The following is a 21,191-nucleotide window of genomic DNA, read 5'->3' as shown; positions in this document are numbered from 1 at the left end:
ATAAGTTGCGTCACGATTTTTCATTAGAACCTCCAAGTCACTGGCAAGCTGCAGGATAAGATTCGATCGACTTGAGGTCAAGTCACATAAGTCACAATTAAAATCCCCAATCAGGGGCTTATCGGGGATAGCATTGCGGGTAACACATTTTGCAAGAGGTTTGGCCGCGAGAGCAAAGCACTTTTCAGATTTTTCGGACTTGTAATCTTTGTGAAGGTAATTGTTAATAACGGTCAGATTCGCAATTTGATTAACGATATGATTGGCTGAGGTTTCCACGAGGACGCTGGGAAGTGCTTTGTGAACTAGGGTAGTAATGCTGCCAGAAGGTCTGCCGTGGCTTAGAAGACGTTTGTCTGGCGAAAAAAATAACATGTGGGAATCAGAGAATTCAAGGATCTGCTTAGTGCACTCAAATAAGAAATGTTCTTGCAAACATGGCACGTCGTAATTCCTCAAGAATTCTTCAATTACAGGGTGCTTATTAAGAGCATCACCATGAATATTCCAGGAAATGATGCTAATTTCCATGGTTAGGCTTCTCTGCAATCACTTTTTGGTTTTCAGGACATCTTACGTGATAGCAGGAGTGGGACGATGAATCACAAGCTACACAACGCATCGGCTTTGTACATGGGTTGTTCTTTGATGAAACGTGTTCAGGACTTGCGCATCGACCACAGACAGCTTCATTTGTACACGAAGCGGCTTTATGCCCATTTTTATGGCACTCGTAACACTTGAGAGACAAAAAAAATGAAGTTTTTCACATTTAATCGTTCTATTCAAACCATTGGCGGGCAGTCGACGGCAAGTTTGAGGTTAGCTGCGGTTTTAAAATAGAGTTCAAATGCCTTTGCAGTACCACAATGTTTGACCTTCATTACGCCGACGAAAAGGACCTTTAATTCTTCCTCTGTAGCATGCCGATGCACTTGCTTAGTGATACCAATGTATGGTGGGGCCTTTGCACGGGCTTCTAGGTTTGGACCAGACCTTGCTATTTTTTTGGCGATGCGTGTGGCGGCCTTTTTGTTCTTAACAAGTAGCTTAGTTTCAGTTTTAAAACGCTTCACCTCAACAACTTAATCACAGTCATTTTCGCACAGTTGGGTAATAAACTCCTTGCTGGATTGGGAGTTTTTAATTCACATGGAAAGTTTTTTATTACTACTCCAGCGTAGGATAACGGTTGGGGAGGGGGGACGGATGTTTTTGAAGTCTGGGTAAGTAGTTGACTGAATTTTTGCTGGCTTTGTGATTCTATAAATCCGTCTGCCTTTTTGTACATCTCATTGACACGGGTAATTACGACTGCACTTATTTCGTCTGCAGTTGTAGGAACTTCTTGTGGGTCTACTATCACAAACTTTGGAAGCTTACATTTCTGATCTTTCACCGCCAAGACCATTGTGCGACATCGTTATTTTACGTTATTAATTAAAAAAAAGCTTTCCTAAAAATATGTTTTTCAAAGAAAAGTAAAGTCCATTTTAAACTTAAGCTAAATATATATAAATACATGTTAAAATTAAAACTCAAAACGACCAGAAATTACTATTAAAGAATAAATGAAACCCAAAACGAACAGAAATTAAATAAAAAATCATTGCAAAAAATATACAATAAGTAATAATATAAATGAATAAATAGATCGTAAAGCGAGTAATGCTTAAATTGAAAATGAAAATAAAGCTTAAAAAGAAAAAAAATATTTTCCTATTGAAGAATAAATGAAACTTAAAACGAACAGAAATTAAATAAACAATCAATGCAAACAAACACACAATAGATATTAATGTAAATTAATAAATAAATCTTAAAACGAGGTAAACTTAAATTGAATATGTACATAAAGCATCAAACGAACAAAAATCACTGCAGACAAGAGTTCGGGTATGACCTCCTTCTCTCAATGTTAAAGTTTAAAACTGCTGCGTCGTTAGCACTTTACTGAAAACCAACTTTATTATAAACAGTCTCTTTGGTACCTAACAAGGAAATCAAAGAATCAAATTATAGTAACATTTCGAACTGATGAGCTTCCAGCAATTAATATCATTATACATCAAATATTAATAATAATTGAGCCAAATTCAAAACCTGCATTAATTCAAAAACGTTGTAAAATTTAAAAAAAAACAGATTTTTTAACTGAAAGTAAGGAGTGACGTTAAAACTTAAAAACGAACATACATTATTCCGTATATGAAAAGGGCTGTTCCCTGCTCAACGCCCCGCTCTTTACGTTAAAGTTTTTTTTACTGTTTTATAAAGCAGAGTTGTGAGAAAGAGTCAAATTTATACATAAATATATACATACGTACACAGTTGCTCCTTTAAAAATATAATAAATAACCGAGTCAAACTCAAAACGAGCAGAAATTAACATAAGTTGGGCGCAAAACCCTATGCCTTCCCAAGGCCAGAACAAAATTTGCACTTTATTGAAAAAAATATAAATTTATTGTAATTTCTGTTCGTTTTGGGTTTCATTTATTTATCGATGGTGTTTTGTGGTAGTTTCACGCTTGGTAGATTATTTGATTTTATCTTTGCTCATTTTTGGTTTAATGGAGTTCTTTACTTTTCTTTGAAAAACTTAAAAACCCTTTGAAAAATCTGGACACAAATAGTAGTGTTAATTTAGTTTCATACCTCCTCTAGTTGACCTGAAATGGAAAACTTGATACCATTCGCAAAACAATCTGTTTACTTTCTTTGATAGCTTGGATACACTTACGCTATTTTGATTTGGTTGAATTTTAAGAGCAGAAATGGCAGGGTTGGCGTGGGAGGATGGGCGTTGGAGGGTGGGAGTGGAAGGAGGAATAGTTGCCCTCAAATCACTTTCGACTTTTAAAAAGGGAATCAGCCCTTTCTATTTTCAATCGAATGAGCCATTTTCGAAGCTCCCGCGACAACTCCTTTGATACGAAGTGCCCTGGTCTAAACAACAACAACAACAAAAAATAATACATTATACCTACTTCGATCTTTACTATAAAAACGTCAAGCGTTCCAATCACTTTCGACAATTAAAATGTGCACTAGGCCTTTCGATTTCCAATCAAATGACCCTTTTTGGAAACGACAACGCTTTCTATAAACACCTTATCTACAACCCTTACCCTAAGGTCTGTTAGGGTGGTTGTCGTCCTCTAAGACCGAATTTCCAGAACTTTCAACTACTTTAAACAACATGGCTATCTCAAAATTTTGATTGGATGTGTTTGGGGAAATGGTGGGCGTGAGAGGGGTGTCAGTTCCCTTCAAATAAATTTCGACTATTAAAAAGGGCACAAACCACTCCAATTTCCAATTGAATGACCACTTTTCGAAGTTTCTACAACAACTTCTTCGATACGAAGTGCCCTGCTCAAAAGGAGAAAAATTAATAAATAATATATTGTGCGAACATCGTTCTTATATTCCCCTAGGGCATAACTTAAAACCCTTGCCCTGAGGGTTGTGGGGGAGTGTCTTTCTCTTTACTTAGTCCCCGTTTCTTGTCTCGTTCTCGAGTGTCTCCGTTCTTTACTTAGGCAGCGCGATCGCGCCGCCTATGATTTATACAACAACTTTCTAAATAAACCTTATATGCCCCCAGTGCATAACTTAAAACCTTTGCACTGAGGGCTTTGAGGGGGTTATCATCCTAAAATACCTATTTTCCAGAAGGTTCAACTACGTTGAACAAAATGGATATCTCAAAATTTTGACTGGATGTGTTTTGGAAAATGGTGGGCGTGCGAGGGGTGTTAGTCGCTATCTAATCACTTTCAACTATTAAAAAAGGCACTATCCCTTCCAATTTTCAATTAAATGAGCCCTTTTGAAGTTTCTACGACAACGCTTTCAATAAAAAGTTTATATACCCCAGGGTATAACTTACAACCCTTGCCCTGAGGGCTGTGGGGGGAGGGGTCGTCATCCTTAAAGACTTACTTTCCAAAACTTTCCACTACGTTGAATAAAATGGCAATCTAAAAATTTTGATTGGACGTGTTTTGGAAAATGGTGGGCGTGAGAGGGGGGTTAGTTGCCCTCAAATCACTTTCGACTATTAAAAGGGGTACTATCCCTTGGAATTTCAAATCTAATGAGTCCTTTTCAAGTTTCTACGACAAGGATTTCAATAAAAACCTTATATACCCCCAGGGCATAACTTATAATCCTTACCCTGAGGGTTGTGGGGGAGTGTCCTCCTCAAAAATATATTTTCCGTCTTGAAATCAACTACGCTGAACAAAATGGCTATCTCAAAATCTTTATTGGATGTGTTTTGGGGAATGATGGGCGTGGGGGGGGGGGGGGGGTAGTTGCCCACCAAAAAATTTCGACTATTAAAAAGGGCCCTAGCCCTTTGAATTTCCCATCGAATGAATATTTTTGAAGCTTTTAGCACGACACTTTCTTTAAAAACCTTATATGCCCCCAGGGCATAACTTAAAGCCCTTGGCCTGAGGGCTCTGGGGGAGTATCCTCCTCAAAAACATATTTTCTATCTGGAAATCAACTACGCTGAGCAAAATGGCTATCTCAAAGTTTTGATTGGATGTGTTTGGGGAAATTAGGGGCGTGGGGGGGAGACTAGTTGCCCTCCAATCAATTTCGACTATTGAAAAGGGCACTAACCCTTTAATTTCCAATCGAATGAACATTTTTTGAAGTCTCCACGACAACGCCTTCTATAAAAACTTACATGCCCCCAGGGCATAACTTAAAACCCCTTCCCTGAGGGTTATGGGGGAGTGTCCTCCTCAAAAACATATTTTCTATCTGGAAATCAACTACGCTAAACAAAATGGCTATCTCAAAATTTTGATTGGATGTGTTTGGGGGAATGATAGGCGTGGGGGGCTAGCTAGTTGCCCTCCAATCACTTTCGAATATTAAAAAGGGTACTAGCCCTTCAAATTTCCAATCGAATGAGCCTGTTTTGAAGTTTCTACGACAACGCCTTCTATAAAAAGTTTATTACCCCCAGGGCATAACTTAAAACCCTTGTCCTGAGGGTTGGGGGGAGTGTCTTCCTCAAAAACCTATTTTGTATCTGGAAATCAACTACGTTGAACAAAATAGCTATCTCAAAATTTTTATTGGATGTGTTTGGGGGAATGATGGTTGTAGGGGGGGGGGCTAGTTTCCCTCCAATCACTTTCGACTATTAAAAAGGGCATTAGAACTATCAATTTCCAATTGAACTAGCCCCTTTTGAAGAGTTTACGACTACCCCTTTCGTAGATAGTGCCCAGCTCTCAAGGAAAAAATAATAAATAGTACATAGTGCCAAAATCGTTTTTTTATACCCTCAAGGCATAACTCAAAACCCTTGCCCCAAGGGTTGTGGGGGAGTGTCCTCCTCAAAATCATATTTTCTATCTGGAAATCAACTACTTTGAACCAAATTGCTGTCCCAAAATTTTGATTGGATGTGTTTGGGGGAATAATGGGCGTGGGGGGGGGGGGCTAGTTCCCCTCCAATCACTTTCGACTATTAAAAAGGGCCCTAGAACTCTCAATTTTCAATCGAATGAGCCCCTTTTGAAGTCTCTACGACGACCCCTTCCATATGAATTGCCCTGCTCTAAAGTAAAAAAAATACTATATGGTACATTGTGCCAACATTGTTCTTATGTGCCCTCAGGGCATAAATTAAAACCCTTGCCCCGAGGGTTGTGGGGGAGTGTACTCCTCAAAAAGATATTTTCTATCCGGAAATCAAGTACGCTGAACAAAATGGCTATCTCAAAATTTTGATTGGATGTGTTTGGGGGAATGATGGGCGTAGAGGGGGGGGGGGCGGCTAGTTGCCCTCCAATCGCTTTAGACTATTAAAAAGGGCACTAGCCACTCCAATTTCCAATCGAATGAGCCCTTTTCGAAGTTTCTACGACAACTCCTTCGATACGAAGTGTCTGGGCAAGGAGAAAAAAAAACACATTGTGCCCACATCGTTCTGTGTCGACACAAACCCCCAGTGCCCGGGGCAGGCACTGTAAGCTATGTTCGTTTAAACTTCAGAGAGGGTTCATTTGAATGGAAATTCAAATTTATAGTTCATTTTCTCAGAGTGAAAAAACATCAGAGGGCAACTAGCCCCTCCTGCCCTCCACGCCTTTGGGTTTATTGGATGGATAAACCCATCCAATAAAAATTTGAGGTAACCATTTTGTTAAAAATAGTTCAACCATCAAATATTTAAACTCCGGGGTCGACACAAACCTCCAGGACCCAGGCACAGGCGTTGCAAGTTATACTCTGGGGATATATATGGTTCTTATAGAAGGGACATTCGTCTAAACTCCAGACAGGTCTCATTTTATTGAAAATAGAAATTTCTCGTACAGTTTTTAAGATACAAAAAAATCAAATGGTACCTAGCCCCCCCCGGCCTTTTTCCCCAAACCTTTTCGATAAAAATTTTTATACACTCATTTTATCAAAAATATTTATAAAATCAGATAATAATAACTCCGAGGTTGACACAAACCCATTTTTTTACTTTGATATTGTTCCTTTGATACCAGTTTTGATACTTTGATGAACATTTGATTTTTTGTTGTTTTTTTTTAAAGTTTGATTTTGAAATGAAAAATTTTTATGAACTTGAAACTTTTTGCAATCAAAAACGAATAAAAATTAATTAAAAAAAAACTGTCCGAAAAATAAGTTTTTCAAAGAAAAGTAAAGGCCATTTTAAAGTTAAGCTCAACAGATACAGATACATGTTAAAATTCAAACTCAACACGACCAGAAAGTACCATTAAAGAATAAATGAAACCCAAAACGAAAAGAGATTAAATAAACAATCATAGCAAAAGACATACAACAAGTAATAATTCAATTTAAGCGAGTAACGCTTAAATTGAATATGAAAATCAAACTTAAAACGAAAAAAAATATTTTCCTATTGAAGAATAAATGAAACTTAAAAAGAACAGAAATTAAATAAACAATCAATACAAACAAATACACAATAGATATTAATGTAAATTAATAAATAAATCTTAAAACGAGTGAAACTTAAATTAAGCATGCAGATCAAGCTTAAAACAAAAGAAAATCATGACAAATAAGATTTTGGGTATCATCTTCTTCTCTCACAGTAAAGGTCTAAAACCTACTGCGTCATTGGTACTTTACTGATAACTATATGCGTCTTGAACAATTTTGGAAAGTATAAACAACATCAAATTGAATATTTGCTGTATAATGATATTAATTATTGAAAGATCAATCAGTTCAAGAATTAATTTCACTTTAATTTTATTTTTATTTTCAATTGTGTAAGAACTGGAAAAGAAAATATTTGTAATGTTATTCGTTTTCATTTAAGCGCTAATCATGCAGTAGGCTTTTGGTTTTTATCATAGGCAGCGCGCTAGCGCTGCCTAAGTAAAGAACGATGTGGGCACAATGTGTTTTTTGTGTTGTTTTTTTTCTCCATGCCCAAGCACTTTGTATCGAAGGAATTGTCGTAGAAACTTCGAAAAGGGCTCATTCGATTAGATATTGGAGTGGCTAGTGCGCTTTTTAATAGTCGAAAGTGAGTGGAGGGCAACTAGCCGCCCCCCCCCCTCCTCTACGCCCATCATTCCCCCAAACACATCCAATCAAAATTTTGAGATAGCCATTTTGTTCAGCGTACTTGATTTCCGGATAGAAAATCCAACAAAGAGAAAAATCTCTAAAAAAAAAACAAACAAACGAGACTGTGGCCATTGGAGAGAAAAGACAACACCAAAAACAACACACTGCGTATATTTCGCCTGTATCCAAACACGACTTCTTCTGCACAGAAGACAAAGAGGAAGAACAAGATCAAAAAAAAAACAAGATAAAACTAAAAACCAATAAAACCACCACCAAAAAAAAAAAAAAAAAAAAAAAAAAAAAAAAATTTACAGATCGTGCAAAATAAAACACGTAGGGAAAAGATGCTAGAAAATAGTTAATTAAGTGAGGACACCAGAGTAACTGAGGAAAAATAAAAAAACTGTAAATTAATTTAATTATTCATTTGTAAAATAATCTTTTTGTTAGCTATTACTGAAGCAAATCATTTTGGTCTAGCAGTTAAAATAGTCCCCTGGTGATGATTTAAAATATATACTCCCTTATTGACTGTTGATTCACTCTTTAGAAGCTTATCATAAATTGGGTCAATATTTACATTACCCGTGTCCCTATTTATGGAAAGGTTAGCAAACATATGTTTTTTAACTTCTATGGCTTCCCTGGCCCATTGGGTGTACCCCATATCATTAGAAATAGCCAAGGCTTCATCAAATTTTACAAAATGATCTGGTTGAAGCCAAATATGCTCTGCTAAAGCTGAAACGAAAGTTTCTGGAGGCTTGCTTAATTGTAGGGTTTTTTCTATTGAGTTTGGTGTTCAACAAACCTTTCAACAAATTGTTGGTGAGCCCTATCAATATAGAACGTCCCACAAGAACACGGAATTTTATATACCCCACTTACTAAATTTCCACGAGTTAAATCCTTACCAGAACTAAAAAAACTACCCATTGGCCTCAACGAGTGGAAACACGTATCAATACCAAATTTACGTAAAACCCGTGAAAGTTTCTCACCCAAACCAGGTACATATGGTAATGAAATGAAGCTTTTTGATACAACTAAATCTAAAGACTGAGAAACCTCAATAACCCTACCATTATGTTTAACCAGTCTATTTTCAATTATTGCATCAATGAACTTAATTGGATAACTATTACAAAACAAAATATCCCTCAAGTATAACAATTCCGAATCTAGAAATTCCTGGGAACAAATTCTAAAGGCTCTATGCACTAGTGAAATTACAACCCCCTTTTCACCGACATAGGGTGGCAAGAATGAAAATTTAAATACCTATCATTGTGCGTTGGTTTTCTGTAAATCGAGAAAAGTAAATGGAGATCCCTTTTAATTAATAAAATATCCAGAAAAGGTGTTTGGGGGAATGATGGGCGTGGGATCTGGTTGAATGATTCAACCAGATCATTTTGTAAAATTTGATGAAGCCATGGCTATTTCTAATGATAAGGGGTACACCCAATGGGCCAGGGAAGCCATAGAAATTAAAAAACATATGTTTGCTAACCTTTCCATAAATAGGGACACTGGTAATTTAAATATTGACCCAATTTATGATAACCTTCTAAAGAGTGAATCAACAGTCAATAAGGGAGTAAAGATTTTAAATAATCACCAGGGGACTATTTTACCTGCTAGACCAAAACGATTTGCTTCAGTAATAGCTAACAAAAGGATTATTTCGCAACTGAATAATAAAAGTAATGTACAGTTTTTTTTTATTTTTTCTCAGTTACTCTGGTGTCCTCACTGAAGTAACTCTATATTAGCATCTTATCCCTACGTGGATCAGTTTGCGTTGATTGTACATTTTTTTTTTTTTTTTTTTTTTTTTTTTTTTTTTTTTTTTGGTGGTGTTCTTTTCTCTCCACTGGCCACAGTCTCGTTTGTTTGGTTTTTTGTTAGAGATTTTTCTCTTTGTTGGTTTTTTTGTAATGGCTGGCCAGCTCGGCTTTAGACCTTTCATTAGTCAATTGTACGGGAAACAATTAGCTGCTTCTGTCAATTATTATTTTTTTTTAATTAAGAAACATTCAAATCTATTAAATCAACAAATTTTCTTAAAAAATTGCAAGAAGGAATCAGTGATTCCGAAATCTTTTAAAATATGTAGACATTTTGGAACTAAAAATGAAACAAAATTAAAAAATAAATTAAGCATAATAGCGTTAAATTTCGTAATTTAGGAACAAAAACAGAGACGTTTTAAACTGTCCAAGGACTTAGAGTATGATTAAAACTTTTTAAGAAATAAATTTAAGTTTTACAATTTTATACGACTTAAGGATATAGCCATTAGATATCTTCGCCCTGATTTTCATTAGTCCAAGGTTCGTTGGGTTGACAAATTTAATAAACTCTTGTTTGAGAATTTCCAAGATTCAGATGTTTTTTATCCTCGTCATTGTCTGGGTCCAGCAATTAAGAATTTGTCTTCTAAGCATCTTAATATTCAACAGGAGGCCGTTTTGTCGAAGGGTTCTAAGTTTTGTTTTCTAACACCAGTCTCCTATTCAAAAATAATTTCAAAGGTGGAGTCAGGAATTATGGCTTCTATAGATAAGGTTGATACTCCTCAAGAACTCAGAGCTTAGATCGTAGGAAATCTAAACACCTTTAATATGAAATTAATAGTTAAAGACATTTCCCAAAAAGACTGCATTAAAATCCTTTCTGATTTGAAAAAGGATAAATTACTTACTATCGCTAGAGCCGATAAAGGAAACACAATCGTAATTATGAACACTGAAGACTATAATAATCAAATGAAATCTATTATTTCTGACACTATTACATACAAAAAACTTGATTTTGATCCTACAGATAAATATGTAAAATCAACAAGAAAGGAATTAAGTCAATGAAAAATAATTTTCACATTATCCCACAGTTTTATAACAAATATTGTCCTAGGGGTTGTTCGGCACCCAAGATATATGGTCTACCTAAGATTCATAAGACTGGATCCCCCCTCCACCCCATTGTGTCAACTTTTCTGTCACCTGTTTCAAAATTAGGAAAATGGTTGTCGGTTGTTTTACATCCACTTTTTGGGAACAAAAAAATCCTATTTAAAAAATTCGACTGATCTTACTAATTACTTGCGAAATTTCACGCTGGAGGAGAGTTCAGTTCTTTGCAGTTTTGATGTTGTGTCCATGTATTCAAATTGTGATTTAAAAAGGTGCGAGGATATTTTAAAAAGTAAATTAGAAAAACACTTTGATTTAATACAGGATGTGATGTTAGCCAGTCTGGATATTGATGTCATTATAAGACTAATTATTCTGGTAAATGAATTTTCTTTTTATTTTGGTTTTCGAGGGGAGTTTTATAGACAAATTTTTGGGTTACCTATGGGGGCTTCACTTTCTCCTTTATTGGCAAATCTATTCATAGAGGCCATTGAAACCTCCGGTATAAACAGTTTTAGAATTTCCCTTTGCTTCGGGGGTATGTTCATAGACAATATGATGTGCGTTTCGAAACATGGATTGGACTCCTTAGACCTATTTTGTAAACATTTAAATAGTTTTGATGATAATATTAAATTTACAGTTGAATTTGAGGATAATAATAAATTACCTTTTCTGGATATTTTATTAATTAAAAGGGATATCAATTTACTTTTGTCAATTTGTAGAAAACCAATACAAAACGATTAGTATTTAAATTTTCATTCTTACAACCCTCTGTCGTTGAAAAGGAGGGTTGTAATTTCACTGGTGCATAGAGCCTTTAGAATTTGTTCTCAAGAATTTCTGGATTCGGAATTGTTATATCTGAGGGATATTTTGTTTTGTAATAGTTATCCAATTAAGTTCATTGATAAAATAATTGAAAATAGACGGGTTAAACATAATAGTAGGGTTATTGAGGTTTCTCAGTCTTTAGATTTAGTTGTATCAAAAAGCTTGATTTCATTATCCTGTGTACCTGGTTTGGGTGAGAAACTTTCAAGGTTTTTACATAATTTTGGTTTTGATACAGGTTTCCAGTCGCTGAGGCCGATGGGTAGTTTTTTTTAGTTCTGGTAAGGATTTCACTCGGGGAAATTTAGTAAGTGGGGTATATAAAACTCCGTGTTCTTTTGGGAAGTTCTGTATTGGTAGGACTCACCAACAATTTGTTGAAAGGTTTGTTGAACACCAAACTCAATAGAAAAAACCCTACAATTAAGCAAGCCTCCAGAAACTTTCGTTTCAGCTTTAGCAGAGCATATTTGGCTTCAACCAGATCATTTTGTAAAATTTGATGAAGCCTTGGCTATTTCTAATGATAAGGGGTACACCCAATTGGCCAGGGAAGCCATAGAAATTAAGAAACATATATTTTCAAACCTTTCCGTAACCAGGGATACATTTGATGTATATACTGACAAAGTTTATGCAAGTCTTTTAAAGCGTAAATCCTCAAGTAATGAGTGAGTATAGATTTTAAAACATCGAATGAGGAAACATTTTCCTGCCAGATAAAAATGATTTTCTTCAGTAATAGCTAAAAAAAGGATTATTTCGCAACTGAATAATAAAAGTAATGTACAGTTTTTTTTTTATTTTTCCTCAGTTACTCTTCTGTCCACACTTAAGTAACTATATTTTAGCATCTTTTCCCTACGTTGATCATTTTGGACCTTCTTTTCATATTTGTTTTTTTTTTTTTTTTTTTTTTTTTTTTGGGGGGGGGTTTTTTTTTTTTTTTTTTTATCTTGTTTTTTTTATCTTGTTCTTCTTGTGTGTCTTTCGTGCTGAAGACGCCTTGTTTGTATACAGGCGAAATATCCGCGTTGCTTTGTGTCTGTTGTTTTTTTTTCTCTCCACTGGCCACAGTCTCGTTTGTTTGTTGTTTTTTTTTTGAGAGATTTTTGTCTTTGTTGGTTTTTTGTCATGGCTGGCCAGTTCGGCTTAAGATCTTTCATTCGGATAGAAAATATCTTTTTGAGGAGATAACTCCCCCACAGCCTTTGGGGCAAGGGCTTTAAGCTAGGCCCTGAGGGTCTATAAGAACAATGTTGGAACCATGAATCCTATAGTATTTTTTTTACTTTAGAACCAGCCAATTTCTATGGAAGGGATCGTTGTAGAAACTTCAAAAGAGATTCATTCAATTGAAAATCGAGTGTTCTCGGGCCCTTTTAATATTTGAAAGTGGTTGGCGGGGAGCTAGCCCCCCCACGCCCAACATTCCCCCAAATACATCCAATCAAAATTTTGGGACAGCAATTTGGTTCAAAGTAGTTGATTTCCAGATAGAAAATATGTTTTTAAGGAGGAAACTCCCCCCAAACGCTTGGGGTAAGGGTTTTAAGATATGCCCCGAGGGCATATAAGAACTATTTTGGCACAATGTACTATCTATTATTTTTTCCTTTAGAGCTGGGCACTTCATATGGAAGGGGTCGTCGTAGAAACTTCAAAAGAGGCTCATTCGACTGGAAATTGAGAGTTATAGTGCCCTTCTTAATAGTCGAAAGTGATTGGAGGGAAACTAGATCCCCCCCCCCTACAACCATCATTCCCCCAAACACATCCAATAAAAATTTTGAGACAGCTATTTTGTTCAACGTAGTTGATTTCCAGATAGAAAATAGGTTTTTTAGGAAGACACTCCCCCCAACCCTTAGGAGAAGGGTTTTAAGTTATGCCCTAAGGGCATATAAGGTTTTTAAAGAAGGCGTTGTCGTAGAAACTTCAAAAATAGTTCATTCTATTGGAAATTCAAAGGGCTAGTGCCCTTTTTAATAGTCGAAAGTGATTGGAGGGCAACTAGCCCCCCCCATGCCCATCATTCCCCCAAACACATCCAATCAAAATTTTGAGATAGCCATTTTGTTCAGCGTAGTTGATTTCAAGACGGAAAATATATTTTTGAGGAGGACACTCCTCCGCAACCCTCAGGGTAAGGATTATAAGTTATGCACTGGGGATATATAAGGTTTTTATTGAAATCCTTGTCGTAGAAACTTGAAAAGGGCTCATTAGATTTGAAATTCCAAGGGATAGTACCCCTTTTAATAGTCGAAAGTGATTTGAGGGCAACTAACCCCCCTCTCACGCCCACCATTTTCCAAAACACATCCAATCCAAATTTTTAGACTGCCATTTTACTCAACGTAGTTGAAAGTTTTGGAAATTACGTCTTTAAGGATGACAACCCCTCCCCCCCATAGCCCTAAGGTCAAGGATCGTAAGTTATACCCTGGGGTATATAAACTTTTTATTGAAAGTGTTGTCGTAGAAGCTTCAAAAGGGCTCAGTCAATTGGAAATTGAAAGGGCTAGTGTCTTTTTTAATAGTTGAAAGTGATTAGATAGCGACTAATGCCCCTCGCACGCCCACCATTTTCCAAAACACATCCAGTCAAAATTTTGAGATATCCATTTTGTTCAACGTAGTTGAACCTTCTGGAAAATAGGTATTTTAGGATGATAACCCCCTCAAAGCCCTCACTGCAAGGGTTTTAAGTTATGCCCTGGGGGCATATAAGGTTTATATAGAATGTTGTTTTATAAATAATAGGCGGCACGATCGCGCTGCCTAAGTAAAGAACGGAGACACTCGAGAACGAGACAAGAAACGGGGACTAAGTAAAGAGAAAGACACTCCCCCACAACCCTCAGGGCAAGGGTTTTAAGTTATGCCCTGGGGCATATAAGAACGATGTTGACACAATATATTATTTACTAATTTTCTCCTTTAGAGCAGGGCCCTTCGTATCGAAGAAGTTGTCGTAGAAACTTCGAAAAGCGCTCATTTAATTGGAAATTGGAGTGGCTTGTGCCCTTTTTAATAGTCCAAAGTGATTGGAAGGCGACTAACATCCCTCTCACGCCCACCATTTCCCGAAACACATCCAATCAAAATTTTGAGATAGCCATGTTGTTTAATGTAGTCGAAAGTTCTGGAAATTCGGTCTTAGAGGACGACAACCCCCCTAACAGACCTTGGGTTAAGGGTTGTACTTTATGCCCTCGGGGCATATAAGGTGTTTATAGAAAGCGTTGTCGTTTCCAAAGGAAATCATTCGATTGGAAATCGAAAGGCCTAGTGCCCATTTTAATAGTCGAAAGTGATTGGAAGGCTTGACATTTTTATAGTAAAGATCGAAGTGGGTATAATGTATTATTTTTTGTTGTTCTTGTTGTTTAGACCAGGGCACTTCGTATCAAAGGAGTTGTCGCGGGAGCTTCGAAAATGGCTCATTCGATTGAAAATAGAAAGGGCTGATTCCCTTTTTAAAAGTCGAAAGTGATTTGAGGGCAACTAATCCTCCTTACACTCCCACCCTCCAACGCCAATCCTCCCACGCCAACCCTCCCATTTCTGCTCTTAAAATTCAACCAAATCAAAATAGCGTAAGTGTATCCAAGCTATCAAAGAAAGTAAACAGATTGTTTTGCGAATGGTATCAAGTTTTCCATTTCAGGTCAACTAGAGGAGGTATGAAACTAAATTAAACACTACTATTTGTGTCCAGATTTTTCAAAGGGTGTATGTTGTTAAAAATTGCTGAAAATTTTCTTCAGCATACAAATAGCAGACCAAACTATAAAGTCTTAAAAAACGAATAGATGTAAAGTATTATTTTCTTTTTCCCTGAAAAGACTATGTCAATATAAAGCGAACAGAAATTAATTTAAAAAACTTGTTCCACAAAATAAGTTTTTCAAAGAAAAGTAAAGAACTCCATTAAACCAAAAATGAGCAAAGATAAAATCAAATAATCTACCAAGCGTGAAACTACCACAAAACACCATCGATAAATAAATGAAACCCAAAACGAACAGAAATTACAATAAATTTATATTTTTTTCAATAAAGTGCAAATTTTGTTCTGGCCTTGGGAAGGCATAGGGTTTTGCGCCCAACTTATGTTAATTTCTGCTCGTTTTGAGTTTGACTCGGTTATTTATTATATTTTTAAAGGAGCAACTGTGTACGTATGTATATAAATTTGACTCTTTCTCACAACTCTGCTTTATAAAACAGTAAAAAAAAACTTTAACGTAAAGAGCGGGGCGTTGAGCAGGGAACAGCCCTTTTCATATACGGAATAATGTCTGTTCGTTTTTAAGTTTTAACGTCACTCCTTACTTTCAGTTAAAAAATCTGTTTTTTTTTAAATTTTACAACGTTTTTGAATTAATGCAGGTTTTGAATTTGGCTCAATTATTATTAATATTTGATGTATAATGATATTAATTGCTGAAAGCTCATCAGTTCGAAATGTTACTATAATTTGATTCTGTAATTTCAATATTAAGTACAAAAGAAAATATTTGTCATAAAATTGGTTTTCAGTAAAGTGTCAACGACGCAGTAGGTCTTAGACATTTACAGTGAGAGAAGGAGGTGATAACGAAACTCTTGTCTGCAGTGATTTTCGTTCGTTTCAAGCTTGATGTGCAAATTCAATTTAAGTTTCACTCGTTTTAAGATATATTTATTTATTTACATTAATATCTATTGTGTGTTTGTTTGCATTGATTGTTTATTTAATTTCTGTTCGTTTTAAGTTTCATTTATTCTTCAATAGGAAAATATTTTTTTACGTTTTAAGCTTGATTTTCATATTCAATTTAAGCATTACTCGCTTTACGATCTATTTATTCATTTATGTTATTATTTGTTGTATATTTTTTGCAATGATTGTTTATTTAATTTCTGTTCGTTTTGCGTTTCATTTATTCTTTAATATTAGGTTGTAAACACCAATTCGACGGCGTATGCACCAGCAATGGCTCTGGAACGTCTTAGTCCTCATTAAAAAAAAAAAAAAAATGCAGAGAGTAATCAGCAACATTAAAACTTAAAACAAAAAGAAACTATTCCGTATATTAGGGGGGCTGCCCCCTCCTCGATCCTTCGCTCTTTGTGCTAAAGTCTTAAAGTAAACATACTTATCATTCAAATTCCGCAGCTCTTATGTTTGAGCTGGCTTTCTTAAAGAATTGTGATGAAAATTCAAACATTAGTATGTCTCACATAATTAAGTTATTTTTTTTCAGATGGACCAGGGTGAAGATGCAGCTTTGGCAATTGGATGGCTTCCTTTGGTGTCCCTGATAGTTTTCATTGTAGCTTACTCCCTTGGATTCGCCAATGTGCCATTCCTAATTATGGGTGAACTCTTTCCAGCCAAATACCGCGGACTTCTCGGATCATTCGCCTCTTGTTTTAATCTTGCTTGTACATTCACTATTGTAAGAACCTTTGATATCATGGCACTAAGCATTGGATATTATGGAGCCTTTTGGCTATATGCCAGTTGTTGCGCTCTTGGAATCTTTTTCGTGTTTTTCTTACTACCGGGTAAGTCTTTTCTCAAGAGTCTGCATCTCATAGGCTTTAGACGTTTAAAGTCAAGCTTAGACCAGAGCTACCTAAAGAGCGAAAGTCCTGGCTTTGTGGGTAGTTCCCTAGGGTACCGTAAACTTACTGCCCCGGGGTTCACCCCTTATGTGCTAAAAATTGATTGAATCTGTGTAGCTATCTTTGGTGGGAAAGTTTCTGGATATTTTACGGAGATGTCCCGTAATTAAAATATTCCTGCAATCAGAGAAGAACCGTCACAACAAAATACCTGCATTACAGGATTTGTCCAAAAATATAGCTTGGAATGAAGGGAAGCCAAGGCCGTACCCAGGATTTTTTTTCGGAGGGTGTTTTACTAAAAAAAAAATTTCGGGGGGGGGGGGGGGTTCAATAAAAAAAACACAAAAAACACATATAAAATTTGTTTATATCCATTTTTGCTACGTTTTTACGAGTCAGATAAACATTTCGGGGAGGGTTCAAACCCCCCTGACCCCCCCTCTGGGTACGGCCTTAAGGGAGGCTAAAGATTAAATCCCTTCCCCACTTCTACTACTATGTTAATCTTAACTCACACTGAAATTTAATGATTTAGGCATAAAAAGCCCTTTTTGAAACTTCAGACCCTACCTGACTTCAAAAAACCACTGGCCTTCCTTCATAATAGCTGATGCACAATTATACACCACTATGATTAATTTTATTTTTAAACACTATGATTAATTTTATGATTAATTAAAAGAATCAAATCAGCTGAAAGAAGTTTTAAAGTAATTGTCTACATCAACCCTTTATTTTTGAACTACGTGAATTTTCAGGGACGAACACGTTACCTTGCATATTTACGGTCTCTTAAGCTGAAAAGTTTCTTTATAATCCTAAATCCATTGACTTCGTCAGAATTTCCAAGTCAACGGTGTTTTTTTCCTTTTTCGGGCCAAATTGTTTTTAGTTTTTTTTTTTGCCTAAAAATGGGACCAGGACATCTGATCTCTGTTCGAATGAGTCTTTTTTTTATCATACAGGGTAAAAAACACACGCAAATATACATATATATATATATATATATATATATATATATATATATATATATATATATATATATATATATATATATATATATATATATATATATATATATATATATATATATATATTTTTTTTTATATTTTTTTTATATATATATATATATATATATATATATATATATATATATATATATATATATATATATATATATATATAATAAAATTAATATACACTCATCCGTGATCCCTTCTTCAAAACAACCACAAATCTCGCGCTGTCATAGATAGGGGCTTTAAATCTGATTCTCTGAGAAGCTGAATTTATGGTGTAATTTTCATTAAAATGACACTCCCTTCTGGGATATTTTCACGATTTTTCAAAAATTAGGTAAATTTTTTGAGACTCGGAACTTTTTTGGGTAATTATAGCCTTAACGAATTTTACATATTAAGAATCACCATAAAAATTCACTTCTTTGGAATCACTTCTCGTGAAAAGTCTTTCTTTTTAGAGCTTTGATTACTGTTAGTGCGAGTTGCTTGAACTGTTTTTGAAGTAATACTGGATAGCTCTGTGTGGCTGCGCCATCATTCAACAGTATGTTTTATTTGAAGTCAATTTTGGAAGTATTTCTTTTATTTTACACTACTAAACTAACCAAATCTTTTAGTCATTTCCTTTTTATTTACTACTCAACAATTTTCTTTTGCGTCTTACGTTTCTATTTTATTTTCTATTCACTTTTTTCTATTTTTATTTATTCTGGTGTTTTGACTAATTATTTCAATTATTTCACTTATTTATTACATTCTTAGTTCATATTTCTTTTACAGAGACGAAGGGAAAATCTTTTGAAGACATAGAAAAAATGTTTATGAACCCAAAGAAAAGAAAAGCATTAGAGGCAGTAACCCATAGCCCTATTGATGGAAAGCGGGATTCCAAAAAAGCTTATTATAATAAAGGATTGGAAAGTGAAGATGAATTTGATGATAGTCAAAGTGTTGCTACAGTCATGTAAATAAAACTGTGTTTAAGTTATTAAATGGATTAGATCTACTCTTATACAGCGTGAGTTAACAGATTATTTTATTTTTAGCTCTATTTTAGCACAATTAGCCCTATTTACGGAAAGCGGGATTCCAAAAAAGCTTATTATAATAAAGGATTGGGAATTCAAGATGAATATGATGATAGTCAAAGTGTTGCTACAGCCATGTAAATAAAACTGTGTTTAAATTACTAAATGGAGTAGATCTGCTTTTATAAAGCGTGCGTTGATAGATTATTTTATTTTTAGCCCTATTTTAGCACAATTAGCCCTATTGATAGAAAGCGGGATTCCAAAAAAGCTTATTATAATAAAGGATTGGAAAGTGAAGATGGATATGATGATAGTCAAAGTGTTGCTACAGTCATGTAAATAAAACTGTGTTTAAATTATTAAATGGAGTAGATCTGCTTTTATAAAGCGTGCGTTGATAGATTATTTTATTTTTAGCCCTATTTTAGCACAATTAGCCCTATTGACGGAAAGCGGGATTCCAAAAAAGCTTATTATAATAAAGGATTGGAAATTAAAGATGAATTTGATGATAGTCAAAGTGTTGCTACAATCATGTAAATAAAACTGTGTTTAAGTTATTAAATGGAGTAGATCTACTTTTATAAAGCGTGCGTTGATTGATTATTTTATTTTTAGCCCTATTTTAGCACAATTAGCCCTATTGATGGAAAGCGGGATTCCAAAAAAGCTTATTATAATAAAGGATTGGAAAGTGAAGATGGATATGATGATAGTCAAAGTGTTGCTACAGTCATGTAAATAAAACTGTGTTTAAATTATTAAATGGAGTAGATCTGCTTTTATAAAGCGTGCGTTGATAGATTATTTTATTTTTAGCCCTATTTTAGCACAATTAGCCCTATTGATGGAAAGCGGGATTCCGAAAAAGCTTATTATAATAAAGGATTGGAAAGTGAAGACGAATATGATGATAGTTAAAGTGTTGCTACAGTCATGTAAATTGAACTGTGTTTAAATTATTAAATGGAGTAGATCTACTTTATATAAGCATGAGTCTATATATATTATTTTGAACTCTTTGTAGATGCTGCTTTCTATCTCCATTCTTGATAGCAGGGGAGTTGCAAAGGAGGGGAGAGCACCCCAAATCAGAGTTCTTCAGAGTTTCAGAGTTTAGAGTTTTATTCACCAATAAATAGAGGCTGGAAATACACTATTCCTGTTCCCTCTCGAAAGGCTCCATGGCCAGGCAATATTTTGAGATTTGGTAAAATTCGGACCACAAATCCTGAATTCCCTGAATCCAAGACGAAAAACGGAGTAGTTACTACATAATCTCTGAGAGTCCAAAAGTTCAATGTGATTTCGATATTAATTCCAAGATCCGATAGGGAAGGTCCAAAATTCAGTTGTGCAATAAAGCCGAACCAAAATCTAAAATCCTTCTGCAAATTTTAAAAAAGAGGTTGATGATTTGGTTGAATTTTGCAAAAGATTTTAATCTTATTCCTCTCTCCTTTCTAAAATCCAAGTGAGTTTTTAGAACAGATATGGTAAAATGCGAAATTTATTAACTTTGTATTTTGTAATTTCGCCAAATCAGCCCAATTTAAACTAAGAAAGTATTTTAAAATATTCGAAAAAGTGAAAGTATTTTTGTGATGTCGCTGATGCTGTCTTATGGAAAAAAGTTAGAAATATAGTTAGGAATACTAGTGAGAATGCTTAAAGGAATATTGAGAATGGTTAATTCTTAGTAGAAAAGAGAAGGGGTTTGTACAAGAATTATCTAAGGGAAAGATTTTCAGGAAAATAAAATGAATGTAAGAAGAGTGGAGAAAGCATTAAAATGTGAATTAAGGAGATGTGAAATGGAGGCCTAGGGTAAAATTGCTAAAGATCTGGATGATGCAATCAGACGGAATAATAGTAAAGCATTGCAAAGGCCTGTTAAACAATTGGGAAGGAATAGTCAATCTGAACCTGTCCTATTTAAAGATAGGAACGTTCTATAATTAGTGAAAAGGAAAGTGTTAAAGAGAGATGGGCAAAACTTTTTGAGAGTGTGCTAAAGTTACAGGAAAAGATATGGAAGAGAATGAAAAATTTTGTCATACTTGGGAAGTGAAGGAAGATATATTTTATAAGGAAGAATTAGTTACAATAAGCTACTAGAAGGAATAAGATAAAATAAGACTCCAGGTGCTGATAGTATG

General features: G+C 35.0%; 1 protein-coding gene across 1 annotated transcript in view; it reads left to right on the top strand.

The window, feature by feature from the left end:
* Nucleotides 1-18,978, top strand: part of LOC148938992 (facilitated trehalose transporter Tret1-like) — a 124,741-nt gene extending 105,763 nt beyond the window's left edge. Inside the window, exons 6-7 of the mRNA XM_089107382.1 lie at nt 16,613-16,916; nt 18,782-18,978. Of these exons, the coding sequence (XP_088963508.1) occupies nt 16,613-16,916; nt 18,782-18,969 (492 nt within the window). The 3' untranslated portion in view covers nt 18,970-18,978. The remainder of the gene's footprint in view (nt 1-16,612; nt 16,917-18,781) is intronic.
* Nucleotides 18,979-21,191: the final 2,213 nt, after the last annotated feature.

This window comes from Artemia sp. Qi Xiang Cuo, unplaced genomic scaffold, assembly GCF_049724085.1.
Source record: "Artemia sp. Qi Xiang Cuo unplaced genomic scaffold, ASM4972408v1 HiC_scaffold_23, whole genome shotgun sequence".
Classification (NCBI taxonomy): domain Eukaryota; kingdom Metazoa; phylum Arthropoda; class Branchiopoda; order Anostraca; family Artemiidae; genus Artemia; species Artemia sp. Qi Xiang Cuo.
The sequence above is the reverse complement of the archived record's forward strand: the minus strand, read 5'-3'. Positions and strand labels throughout refer to the sequence as shown.